The sequence below is a fragment of the Pipistrellus hanaki genome, assembly GCF_964339955.1.
Source record: "Pipistrellus hanaki genome assembly, chromosome: 17".
NCBI lineage: Eukaryota > Metazoa > Chordata > Mammalia > Chiroptera > Vespertilionidae > Pipistrellus > Pipistrellus hanaki.
In genome coordinates this window covers 9,855,854-9,869,710 of record NC_140519.1, presented here as the reverse complement: position 1 = coordinate 9,869,710, position 13,857 = coordinate 9,855,854, and the positions used below count along the sequence as shown (strand labels likewise).

The window sequence follows — 13,857 nt, the reverse complement described above, 5'->3', positions numbered from 1 at the left end:
AAACAAATACATGTCATGTGGTTGTCACCGTGGACAGCCAAGCCCTCACGTCTCATACTCGCCCCCCACCCCCCAGACTTCCCTCTGCGGACAGGTGAGAGACTGGCCAGGTGAGTCGATTGACCAACAATGTCATGTCCTTGGCTGGATCAAACTCTTCCAGCAGAGCGAGGCCCCCGGAGCTTCTGGAAGCAGCTCAGAGAAGAGCCTAGATTTTCATGCTTTATCTGGCTCATCCTGACTCCCAACAGTACAGACAGAAAGGTCATCAAAAGGTCCATGAAAGACACCCATTACAGAAGCTGAAAATTTCAGAAGCATCTGAACTACGATGCTGTAAGAGACAGGGCAGCCTGGAGGATATGTGCGCAGACTGGAGTCGGGCTTCCTAGGTTCAAATCCCAGCTGCGCCTCTTACTAGTAGTTTGATAAAGTGAGCAAATGGCCTAACCTCTCTGTGCCTCTGTTTCCTCACCTGTGAAATGGTAAGCAAGCAGTAACTACCTCGCTGGGTTGTTGGATTAGTTTTTTACTCGTAAAGCACCAGAATACTCCTGGTTGTGCCATGTAAATGTTTTGGGGATATGGGAGATGAAACCCAGCTCTCAGCTTGGGTGTCACCTGCACCAAAAGCCTCCTCTGACTCTGTCCCCTGATCCAAATGAGAATCAGATTTGACTGTCAAACCTCAGAGGTTTGGGTGAGGGTAAGAGAAAGAGATCAACCGAAGTACCTGTATGCATGCATATAAGCCTAACCAGTGGACACAGAAACAGGGGGGTGAAGGCATGAGTAGGGGCGGGGGGGGTGTAAATTGGGAAGGTAAAGGGGGGATGAGGACAAATATGTAATACCTTAATCAATAAAGAAAGTAAAATGCAAAAAAAAAAAAAAAAAAGAGAGAGAGAGAGAGAGAATCAGAGCCCTGCCCCAGGACTCCACACTGACATCTGCCCTGGTGCTGATCACACCGATTGCTAATTCCTTGTGTGCTCCCCTCCTAGACTAACAACGTTAGGGTAAGGATGGCTGTCTTGTCCAAAGTTGCACCTCCACCACCCACACCACCCAGCGGTGCCTGGCACACAGCAGGCACGTCATCAATTTGTTGAATACATGTAATGTGTTCCCTCCAATGATTTATTTGCTTAAAAAAACATTTCACTCCAGTCTCCACTGCATTGTGAAGGGGAGACACAGGTTTCGTGTATCCGCGGAAACACCTGAGTGCGGCTTCCAGCAGGGTACCCCGCTGGAAATGACCAGGGCAGCTCAGACACACGGAGCGGAGGAGTTAGCAATTATTCCATGCGAAGCCCTTTACACAGACTTTCTCATTTATTTCTCAACAACTTTAAGAGGGACGTTATTATCCCCACATTTCACAGATAGGAAAATCAAGGCTGAGTAACTTGCCCAGAGTCACAGAAGTGGCAGATCCAGACATCAAAGGCCAAGGGCAACCACTTTTCATGGAATGCCATGAAAACACGGTAGAATCACCATAGAACACGAAAAGTCCCTGAGGGTATCTTATCTGACTTGGTGGAAAGAAGAGGGACCAGAAATTATGCAACTTTCTGGTGAGGCTTTGAAAGGAAGATTTCACTGGGTAACAAGGGCAGAGAGGGTGCTCCATGCTCTGTTGGGGCAAAGGGGATGTGATCAAGGAAGCCAGAGAACCCAGGCTGGAGAGCACGGGGCATTCAGCTGGGGCGGAATCCCAGGGCTCCCCAAATGCCAGGCCAAGGCAGGGGCCACAGGAGGCAGGCCGGCTGGCAGTTGGGAAGAACCCAAATGTGGCCAACTCTTGGGAAGGCAGAAGCTTCAGGAGGAAGCTGCTGCTACAGGGCAGACTAGGGACAAACAAGGCCCCTGTTCCTGGTGGTCACTCCAGAAAAGGAAGATTCAAATAATGGAGACAGAAAACGCTGGTCTTTATAAGCAACTCCTCCCTCCCTCCCTCTCTCTCTCCTTATCCTGGTGTAAACATCTCTTTTTTACCATTAAACACCCTGGGGACCTCAGCCAGGCGCCCAGTCCTCCTCTCCCTCCCTTTATTTAGGGGTGTCAAACTCAATCAGAGAAGGGGCCAAAATCTAAAATCCAGCCTAAATCGCGGGCCGAATGGTTTACTGAACAGTCATAAACTGACAATGTCATAAACTGACAGCGGAGTGCAGTGATGACAGCGCGGTGCGGGCCACATTGCAAGGCCTGGCGGGCTGGATTTGGCCCGCGGGCCTGGTGTTTGACACATGTGCTTTATATACTGACACTGGGGTTGCAAATACGGGAGAATCAAATAGGAAGCCTGGCTGAGCCAGATGAGGTTATAATGAACAGGGGAGTAATTTACTTAGCAAGAAAAAAAAACAAAAAACGCAACTTCTCCATTTCCTGCAACTTCATTACAAGCTCTAAACACAGCTGGGTGAGGGGTGGGGTAGTGTTTGCTCTAAGAAGTGGTGGAGATAATTACTACACTGATTTTGAGAAGTCAGAATTCTTCACTCCTTGTTCTACAAAACAGAATAAAACGGGCGGCGAACATTTGGGTGCCTGTACGCTGGGCACCGTATGAACCCTTTCCCAAGCATGGTCCCATTTCAGAATCCTTGCAACAAACCTAGAAGATGGGTACTTTACCGGACCCATTTTGCAGAATGGGAAAATGAGGCTCAGAGAGACTCAGTAACTTGCCCATGGCATTTAAACCACATCTTTGACTCCATGGTCAGCAGCAGTTCTAGAATTTCTATAGGAGGAGTTGAAGAGCAATAATGTGGCCAGAAGGAAGTAGAAAGCAAGCACAATATTTTTACTTAGGTGGTGTTAAAGGTCTGCACTGCCCAATATGGTGGCCGCTAGCCACATATAGCTAGTTAAATTTAAACAAATTAAAAGTGAAAAAAAATTTAAAAATCAGTTCGTTGCTCGCACTTCAAGTGCTCAATAGTTACATGTGGCTAGAGGCTACCATATCTGGCAATTCCCATTCTTGCAAAAAAATTGTATTTGACAGGGCTATTACATATAAACTAATAGCAGCCTATTTCACAGTGAATTTATTGTTAGTTTAATCTGTGATAAAATACACATACCCTGAATCGCCAGAAAGAGGAACAAGTGGGACCTAGAGCAAATGAACCCTGAGACATCGCCGGAAGCAATAGTGACAAATCGAAGGGTCCCGCTCTGGGCACACCCTGAGAAGGGAGGGGGGAGGGCCTTTGGAAAAGAGTCATGCTGGGCAAACCGAAGGCAGCAGCAAAAGAGGAGGACCAAGTAGGAGCTGGACTGGCTCCACGACAGAAGCCCTCGGGAGGAGTCTGCAGGAGCTGAGCATGCTGGGAGGACAGGACATCACTCAGGCCTGGGGTAGCCAGGAGACGGAGCGGACTCGGCGTGCGTAATGCATTCACATATAAAATGCGCCATCCTGCACTGTTAAGCGTGCAGGGTTAAGCACATCCACATCGTTGTACAACCATCCAAAGGCTTGGAGAGTCAGCACCTTACTCAGGTTTTGGTAAGGTTGAGAAAACCCTTTGAAGGTGCTGAAACTGTGTACAGCTCCATGTTCCTCAAGCCTGGCTGCACATCAGAATGACCTGGGGGTGCTTCTTATAACCCTACCAGGGGTCCTCAAACTTTTTAAAGTGGGGGCCAGATCACGGTCCCTCAGAGAGCTGGAGGGCCGGACTATATGAACTACTAATTCCTACTGTAACACTTCGGCTGCGCTCACTGCCCAAAAAACCTGGCGGGCCGGATCAGACTCCTCTGCGGGCCGCATGTGGCCCGCGGGCCGTAGTTTGAAGACCCCTGCGCCTAGTCCTCAGGATGCACCCCAGGAACAGGGTCCAGGCTTCCGTGTCTTATGGCTCCCAGAATCCAACACACCTGCTGTCCCTGTAACCACGCCCTTTCTGCCGAAAGGGGCACACCTGCCCAGAGCCAGCTCCTCCGGCCAGACCCACTCTGCCAGCCCCCCGAAGACCCCGGCGTGTGGGCGGGGGCAGGAGAGGGAGTCCCAGGCCAAACCCGCCGCCTGCCCCCGGGGAGGCTGCTGATACTGCGCACACTGATACGCTTACCGCCGGCCAAATTCTTTGAGCGAAAGAAAGCAAATAAAAAGACACATAACTCAAAAGGCACTCAATTGATTTTTTTTCACCCACTTAAACTAGACAGGAAAAGAAAAACCACTTAGAACCATGACCAAGGCCACATGTGCCAGGAGGCAGCACAGGAAGGAGATTTCTGGTGATCCCATCAACTCCTCCAAACACAGCTCAGCCCCGACCGACCGGAGGGCCGCGGGGCGTAATTAAACCCAGAACGCTCCTTTACGAGGGAGTTCCAGGGCTGGACGCGAACCGAGTCCGAGGTAAGGCGTGCTCTTTGAGGAGCCGTTTGAACTTTGGGTGAACTTGCTCCGTTCCTATAATTAGGAGGAGCTGTCGGGCCTGCACAGTCATCCTGCCTCGGGGACCCACGTATAAACGCGGCCCTCTGGCCCGTCATGGAGGCGCTCTGGGGAGGAGGCCGGGAGCCAAGGGTGACCGCGGAAGCCTGGCCCAGAGAATTCTTCCCCCTCCACACACCCGGGGAAACAAGAGGAAAGGGGAACGCCAGGCTGTCTGTTAGGAAAGGCTGGTGAGCGGGAGAAGGAAGGAAGCCACACTATGTTGATGTGTCACGAATTAAACCATTTCCACAAAAGTGACAGCCGGATGGGAGCCGCCCACCCCAACAGCCATCCTCACAGCAGCTCCCTCAGCTCAAGCCCACACCTCCAGGCTTCCCTGGGCCTCTCGTGGGACTCAGGCAAGTGAAATGCCAGCGTCTAGAAATAAATCCATGCCCTGCTCTCTACCGTAGGTATGGTCTAAAGCAGCGGCTGCCAACCGGTGGTCCGCAGACCACTGGTGGTCCGTGAGGTCGGAAAGGTTGGCGACCGCTGTGAATCTAAAGAACTCCAGCCCTAGGATCAAACAGGTCAAGGTCCAAACAGCAGTCCACCCCACCACGGCATCAGACAAGGTACTGACTCTCCAAGCCTCAGTTTTCTCATCTGTAAAGTGGGGTTGACGTGAGAATGACTTGAATCCATGCATGCCAAGCACTTAGCACAATGCCTGGCATACAGTAGGCTCCTTTCTGCCCCGTTCACCATGTGCAGTGAATACGGAGCATCCACTTGCTCTGTACAGGTGGCACGCCAGAGCATCTTACATCGGGAAGCGACAGAGATGGCACAGCCCTTGCCAAGTCCTCCCCTAGGCTAAGGGGTGGGAAGCATTGATAATGGGTGGGCTGCTCTGGAATCTACACTGGGTGGGTTTGGGTTTTGCTTTTGGGGGATCTTGTGTGTGTACGTGTGGCACAACCCCGGATGAAACCTTCTGCAGACTCTAGCTAATTCCGGGGAGAACCTTGGCAATCAAATACAATAGGTTTCCTCAATGCTCGGCCAATTAATTTACTCCATTTGTCTCTCTGCTTTGCTACTTAATAAGGCCATATCAGCAGTGCAATCTGCAAATCTGAGTTAAACTGCTTCAGGCATCAGTTCCCTGTAAGGAGCCCCAAATGCCTCTTTCTGATGTCCTGGGCAGCCAGCTCTGTCCTCTGGCTTTTCTTGGGTTTGGGGAAAGGTATCTCTTTGTTTCCGTGGAGGTGTGGGTTTTAGGGGAAAGTGTCCTGAAGGCAGTTCCGAGAAATAATGGTGAACTTGAAATGATCTCATTTTTCCATAACCGGTTTTGAACATCTAAAGGTCTCGCTACAGATGGAATCTTGCCAGGTCTCACCCATCTCTGGGAAGATGGAAAAAGCCCAGATGAAAATTATAGATAAAGCGTCTAATAGATCAATAGTTTCAACCTTTCCACCCTCCAAGCATTTTAACAACCTCACAGAAGCGATCCAATTGACAGGTATGGTTTTAGCTTTTTCCCTTTTATCTACCCCCAAGGTGCAAAATAACGAGTTCAGAAGCCAAGAGGTCAGCAGCCGAGGAGACATACTAAAACTGTCCAGTGCTCACTTGAAATTCAAATGTACCTGGGAATTCTGTGTCTTTACCAGCTGAAATCATAGCATGGAACTTGGCTCCTGCAACCCTGCTGATGCTTAGTAAATACTATAGAATTGGGGGTACATGTTACTCAGATAAGAACCGAACCAGGTGCAATTCAAACTCAGGTGACCTTCCATGCAAACCACAATCCAAGACTGGCCTTCTCGCTGCATCTGAGGCTGAATCTCAGAACATCCAGCAACTACCCTCTTTCCCCGAAAATAAGACAGTGTCTTATATTAATTTTTTTCTCCCAACGTTGCGCTAGGTCTTATTTTCGGAGGATGTCTTATTTTCGGGGAAACAGGGTAGTTCTAAACTATTTGGTTAAATGTGATATACCAGGATTTTCCCACAAAAACGCTCAAGCCAGATTAAAAAAAAAAAAAAAAAAAAAAAAAGATTTCTTTCCAAACCTGGACTGTTAAGATTTGCACCGGGGAAAAAGAAAAAAAGGGAAAAAAGACAGATCTATGTAGAACAGGACCCATCCCGGGCAGCTCCCTGCTGCCAATTTTATGACATCTTTACTTCAACTTCTCCCAGAGGCCCTCGCTGAGGAAGCTGTGAAACCCTGAGCAAACACAGCCATTTGCGAAGAGAAAAGCCAGCAGGGGCCCATCTGCCCTTCACAAGGCCTTTGCTTGTCCTGCGTTTGTGTCCCCAGTTTGTGCGTCGCCATTTGCAGAGCGGCCGCTGGCAGAGGCCTTGGCTGGGGGGTGGACATCTTCCTCACAGCAGTCAGGGGGCGTCCTGCAGGGACTCCACACGCCCCCTGGATGGCCACGGCACCGTACTGGCCGTCAGCTACGAAAGGCCACAGGATAAGCAGCTCTCCAAGGCCTGCCTCGGGGATGGTGGCTCCTGGGGGCCCAGTGAAAGGCCTTCTACGGAGCAGGCCCCCCGATAAACAGGGAGGAAGTAAACCTCTCTGCTGGCTGGAACCCCAAAGCCAACAAGGCAGGAGGGAGAAACCACGGCCACTCTAAAATCCCCACCCAGGGCTGGGCCCACTACCCACATTCCTGGTCTTGTGATAAGTGAGGGAAAATATCGTGACGGGCCTGTGAGCCACAAAAGGTTTCCATGGAACTCAAGAAGTCCCTGTGGCAGTTCTCGTTTCGGGCGGCGCTCGGAGAGGGGATACTGGTAGCAAACGGCGGTGGGGGCGGTGCAGGGCACTGAACAAGGCCCCTATTCTGCCCGGCACAGGTGCCCGTAACAGGACACCTCGTCTGAGTGAGACCTGGGTGGGGAATGCAAGGTGTGGTTGGGTGTTTTTTTCTCTCCCGGTCCCATTACATAACCCCAAACACACTCTCCGACCTGGTCCAAAGTTCTCCCTGCATCAGGCCCCGTTCAGCTCCTGACCCGCTGATTCTTGGGCAACAAGGCCGAGAAAAGTATTTGATGTTAGCATCCAACTGTTTTTGAGCTAAGTTAATTATTAAAAAAGAAGAAAGACAGCCACAGGGTGAGCTGCCCTCAAGTTTGGCCAGAGTCTCCTGTCCTAATAGCTCCCAAACATCACCATATTTTATGTGGGTTCAATTACTTACGTTTAAAAAAAAAAAAAAAATAACCAATAAAGAAATACAATTATCAAATCAGTATGGTGAACACACCTGAAAGTAATATAGCGTTCTGCGTTAATTATATCTCAATTTAAACAAATATGATGTTTGCAACAGTTATCCTGCATTTTCCAAGGACTTGGATAGGAACTCGGAAAAGATTCCAGGACCTCCTTCATGCAGTCAACATTAGCTAAACATCAGAAGCCAGTCAAGTGACTTTCCACACACACACAGTCACTTCCAAGCTGCTGCTCCCCGAGACACGCAGGCCATGGGCTGTGCCCCCAGCCACATGAGTCTCCTGCTTCCCCTTTTCCTCCGGGACCGGCTCGCAGCAGACGACTTGATTTATGGGGACGGGCGGAAAGGCAGCCACTAAGCGATTTTGCACACCACCATTCATTCCTGACCACCGCCGCGGCAGGGTGGGAGAAAGGGGAAAAACACAAGGTTTCCTCCCCACGAGGAATCGATAAGTTATTTAACAGCTGCATCCCGATGGGGCTTCTCCTGCACCCCTCCCCCTGGAAAGGATGCCACGCACCCCTGAGAGCCGAGGACTTAACCAGACGGAGGGTCGTCAGAAGGAAGCAGAAAGAATCCTTGGGTGCCTTGGCTTTGGAAGATAGATGCGCGAGGCCTTGACATGACTCCGTTTGTGTTGTTGTGTTGTTTCTTTCCTCCGAAGAGGAAATCGACTCCCTTCCTGTGCTGCTGTCGTTCATTTTGGAGAATCAAATGCCACTAAAAAAGCCATTTTTCTTATCCTTCCTCACTAAGAAGTCCAACATCACTTCTTAGAAAATGACCTAAATTTTTTCTCAAGGTGGCATTCCGAACGGGTGTCCAACATGTATGCCTGTCCTTCAGAGTAAACAGAACGGGGACCAGAGGCATTATAAACCCGTCATGGAGTTCAAAGAGGGGGAAAAGCAGATGAGCAGGGCATTAGAAAGCCAGCTGATTTCAGTAATGAAAACGGACTCTTACTGCTGGCAGTTTCATGCATATGCATACTCTACATTGCTTATCCTATATGCCCAAATTTCAAAAGTCCCTTCTAAAATTCCACAGTCAACTAATTCCTGAAGAAATCTTCTAAGAAGATAACTCCATGAAAATATTCAGCAGCTATCTTACAAATAAACAAGCTTGGAAATCAGAACACCAACCCCCCCCCCTCTTTTTCCTTATCTCTCTACTCCCCAAAAGTCTGAAATTCTGCAGACCCCAAGGCATGTTGTAGTTGTTGCTTTTAAAAATCTTTGCTGCTAAAACACAAACCAACAAAAACCCTTAAAATAAATACCTTCCCACAGGATGTTGAACAAATGCTACTACATTCAAAGGGAAAGAGCTCAGGAACCACAAACTACAGACCCTGCACCCAAGGGGCATTAAACGAGTCTTTATTTTTAACTGGATTCTCCTGGCGGAAAAGACATGCCAACGTAGCACCCACAAAGCCACAGGGCTGCGGGGCGGCCAGAGGGCGGCAGGTGGAGGCAGAGGGCCCACCCTGGGGAGGGTTACCTACCCAGGGGCTTTGGGCTCAGACCGGTAAACGGGAAGAACCAAGGCTAGATTCTGGATTCAAGAACAAAGAGGGAGGGAAAACTCTAGGTGTGAACACTCTGGAACTGTAGTGGGCAGGCCTATGAGGTCCCTGGGCTCTTGTTACTACTACTGGGGGGCTGGAAACACCCATTTCTCTCCCTTAAAAAAACAAACAAACAAAAAAAAAAAACACACAAGCAGCCTTACCAACCCATCTCAAACTCTTCCCCTAGTGATCAGAATAGGTGTGTGCCTCAAACCATATCGCGTTTGATGAAAAGGCCTGCACAATTAAGTTAACCAGAAATGCTCCGGGAGCCCATGGCGGCACCAATCTTTGTCTCCAAAGAGCACTTCAATCGCGAACTGTGGGCAAAGGAATGCAAGGGGCTGTCTTTGAACAGGGAATAATCTAATTCCGAGGGGCTGGATTAGAGGCATTCCGGGGCACACGGGACAGCTTTGAAGATAATGCTGCACGGATGTCGATTTCTGACAAAAGGCTCAGGCTCCGCAGGAGGATTCCAAAATAGACAGGACGGGGACAGAGGCACCTTGGGGAAGTTCGCCCTGCTGCAAGGTGCCAGTTGGTTCTAAACGGGGGACGCAGCCCGTGACAGCTGGACATTCCTCCCCAAAGCCCATCTCCACGGCCAAGCCCTGCCCAGACCGTACACTCCATCAGACAAAAGCTCCTCGGCGGGCCCAGGCAGCGGCTGAAGGGGGGCTGTGCCCACACCCACTCGCCGCACAGCTTCCAAACCTGCCCACTCCTTTTTGGAAGCCGAGCTTTTCATTAAACCACCTCCCCGGATCTGTTGAGGCAAATTGAGGATGGGCTGGAGCCAAAGAGAAGCTCCCTGAATACACATGGGGGGGAAAGATCCCCCCACCGCCCCCACTGCCCACCTCCAGCCAGCCAGCCAGCTCCAAAGGCTGATTGTGTTTCCTTTGGAGGAGTAACGGAGGCCCCTGGCCTATCTCCATGCACAGAAAACCCACGTCCCCAGGATCAGGTTATCCCCAGTCCCACCCTTTGCAGGGAAAAGCCAGGGTGTTGTTCTCCACCCCAACACACGCGTGTGCCCGCGCACGCGCGCACACACAATTTTCACACAGTCCCTCCTGGAGAAAACCCGGAGTCTGTGTGGTGGGTACGTGTGTGTGTGTGGGGGGGGGGGGGTAAGTTACAACTGTTTGTGGGGCCCCAGCTTGCCTTCAGGCGGGGAGCCTCTGCCAGGGAAAGGAGGGGCCCCTGCAGGGCTGCTCTGGGAACTTCTGCTCCGCGTCCCAGGGAGGGCCCGAGGGAAGGGCACGCACACCCTCACCGGCTCTGAAACAGCCTAATTAATCCCTAATTTGTTCAGATTCCTCCTCCAGGAGGAGGGAAAGGGTGGCTTCCCCTCCAGGCTCAGGCGGCAGCGCCCCCAATCCCGCGCCAGGCGCCCCCTCCCCGAGGTGCCCGGGGGAACCAGGTGTCCGCCCAGCACCCAGCCTCTGCGGGTCGCAGGCGCCCCGTCCGGCCAGCCACAGACAATGGGGAACTTGGAGCCGGGGGGCCCTGAGCCCCCCAGGAAAACGAATTGAGGCCGCCCCCCTGGGACAATGAGCAAGGAGAGGGGAGGGCGCATCCAACATCCCCGGGGAAGCCGCCCGCCCGGTGGCCCAGCAGAGCCCGAAGCGGCGCCGGGCGGAGCAGGTGACCCGGGCCGGGCGCTCCCGCAGGTGGTGGCCGCCGGCCGCCGCGCACACAGACCGGGACCGACCGGGCGGCCGGCCCGGGGCGCAGGCGCAGCGCCGCGGCCAGGTCAGCGCCGCCGCCGCCGCGCCCCCGGCGACCTACCTTCATGTCGCTGATGATGGTCTGGAAGAGGCCTCCGAGCGCGCTGCATTCCTTCTCGATCACAGCCTCCATCTTCCCGGGACGCGCTCGCTGGGCCGCCTGGGCTGGGCTGGGCGCGGGGCCGGGCTGGCTCGCCGCGGGAGGACTCTCACCCTCGCAGCCTCTCCTGCAAAGAGGACGGACGAAGCGCCCGGGGTCGCCTGTTCTCCGCCCAAAAAATAAACAACAATAATTTCAAAAAGCCAAATCGCTCCGCAGGGGGCGGGAAGGGGGATGTGCCTACAAGCAGCGCCCGGCTCCCGGCCTTAAAAACGCGCGGGGAAGGCTGACCGTCAGACCGCCACGGGTGCCCACGACGGGAACGGCAAAGCCCATCTTGAGGCAGAGAAAACCGCCCGCTGACCCAGGGCCAGCGCCATTTAAAAAAAAAAAAAAATGCAAGGTTTTCTAAATGAAAAAGGTTTGGGGGAAATTTGCAAAAAGAATAATAATAATAACAACAACAGCACAACAGCAGAGCGGGCGAGCTCGCAGCGCCCGGATCTGTTGCTCGCAGCCGCAGCCGCCGCCTCCTTTTCACTCCCGCGCGCCCGGCCCCGCGCTCGCGCTGGCGCGGCGCCCGCGGACGTCCTGAGGGGCGCGCGCACGCGCACGCGCGCTCGCGGCCGTGCGTCCGCCGCGGGGGGACGGCAGGGCGCGTGCGCGCGCAGGCGGGGCCGGGAGCGCGCGTGCCCGGGAGGCGCGTGGGGGCGCGGGCGGCGGCGAGGCGCCGGCAGGCGGTGCAGCGAGGATCCGAGCCCGGCGGGAGCCTCCTCCTCCTCCTGCTCCGAGCACGCACCGGGCACCTTCGTCTCCCCCGGCCGCCGCCGGCCGCAGCGCGGAGAGGGCGTGTCCGCACGAGGCGAGGGGAACGCCCACCCCACAATGGCCGCGGGCGCCCGGAACGCAGGGTGCACCCGCCCCTCCCCGGGGACTCACGGTGGCCAGCTTTAGCGCGGTGTCCAGCAAATAGGGAGTGCACTCAGTAGGGCGAGAAAACTGCTTTTTCTGCTGCTGCGGCGGCGGCTGCTGCTGCTGCTACTACTACTGCGGGCTTCTCAGAATAGGCGCGGTCTGTGCTATCAGGACTGCAATGCAAGTCACGACTGCAAACAGCCGAATATGCCATTTAAGGAGAGTTCGGGGCGTGTCCTGCAGCAGCGGGATGCGGAGTTCGATAAAGTTGCTGGAGGCTGGGAAAGTGGATTGATTTGCTATTGCTAAATGGGTGGCAATAGAGCATTATTGCTGACCGCCCGTGGTGTGGACAGTTTGTCGGGCCCAACTGAGGTCCATGGTGTGGGTATATCTGCAGAGAGCCCTGTTTCACCTGGAAAGAGAGCGAAAGTGCCCAACTTGACTGGGGAGCTGGTGGTTCATTTTCGCAGCTCCCCCGCCTAGCTGCAGAGATCTCATTTAGATCCGCATCACATAGAAAAGGAGGAAGGAAGGAAGGTCAAGGAGGTAGCTTTTAAAAGACCTTGAAACAAAAGCACCAAACTCTGGGCTGTTCCCTTGACCAGTGGCAGCACCAAACACACAAAAGGAAATTACAAAAGAAACCATATGCAACATGTCATGGTCTATTTCAGACACGGTGATAGGAAAAGTTCTAGCTTTGAAAAACTGGGTGAGTCCAAGAGAAGCATAGATCTGCCTATCACAGCTCAGAAGATCATTCTCCCCTGGGCCACTCTGCCCAGCTCTTAACCACAGCCCTCTCTGTCCACCTCTCTCCCCAAAATCATAGGAAGGAGGGTCCCTTCTGGAATGAACTGCTCTCGTTTGGATGCGTAGGTCTCATCTTCACCTTGCCATTAGCAGCGCTGACACATAGTTTGTTCATAATCATTATCGTTATTATGACTTTACTACTATAAATATTGTAGTGATCAAGATCACCAATTTTAGAGCCAGGTTGCCTGGGTTCGATCTAAAGGAATGGGCTTGGGCCATACTAACGGGGCCTCAGTTTCCTCATCTGTAAATGGGGATGAAGATGGCATCTATGTCACAGGGCTGTCCTGAGTTTCACCTGGACCTGTAAAGCTTTTAAAGCAGTTCCTGGCACATAGTAAACACACACTTAATAAATTTCATCAACAGAAAGAGATTCGCAATGGCCAAGATGTGGAAACAACATAAATGTTCATGGCGGATGAATGGATGAAGTGTGGTGTGTACATACAATGGGTTATTATTAGCCTTCAAACGGAAGGAAACTCTGCAGTCTGCAACAGCACGGATGGACCCTGGGGGCACTGTGCTAAGAGGAATAAGCCAGTCACAGGGCAAGTCCTGCGTGATCCCACTTCTATGAAGTATCTAATAAAATAGGCAAACTCAGAGAATCAGAGAGAAGAGAGGTGGCTGCCAGCCGGGTGGAGCGGGTGCTAATCCATGGGCATGAAGTCTCAATTATGAAGGACAAGTTCTAGAGGTCTACTGTACAACACATACTTACACTTAACCAGTCTGTATTACATCCTTTGAGATGTGTTAAGAGGGCAGATCTCATGTTGTGCTCTTCCCACAATCCAATAAATGTTTTAAAAGAAGAAGGAAGGGAGGAGGGACCAAGTCAAGGCTCATTCCAGCCCTGGCCCCAGAGGGCACCTGGGAAGCCTAAACGGTTGGTGTGCTGTTCCTCTGACTTTGCTGTGGCCTTCTGTGTACGTTGTAGGGTTGTATGTGAGTTATATCTCACCCTCACCACAGCCTTAGGGAGGCTGTCCTACTAGCCTCCATGTTAC

At 52.4% G+C, this 13,857-nt stretch overlaps 1 protein-coding gene across 21 annotated transcripts in view; it reads right to left on the bottom strand.

The window, feature by feature from the left end:
* MTSS1 (MTSS I-BAR domain containing 1) overlaps nucleotides 1-11,719 on the bottom strand; it is a 125,674-nt gene extending 113,955 nt beyond the window's left edge. For all 21 annotated transcript variants that reach the window (XM_084864841.1, XM_084864856.1, XM_084864855.1 and 18 more), the window contains exon 1: nucleotides 11,066-11,719. In XM_084864841.1, coding sequence (XP_084720967.1) covers nucleotides 11,066-11,137 — 72 coding nt within the window. In that variant the 5' untranslated portion in view covers nucleotides 11,138-11,719. The remainder of the gene's footprint in view (nucleotides 1-11,065) is intronic.
* Nucleotides 11,720-13,857: the final 2,138 nt, after the last annotated feature.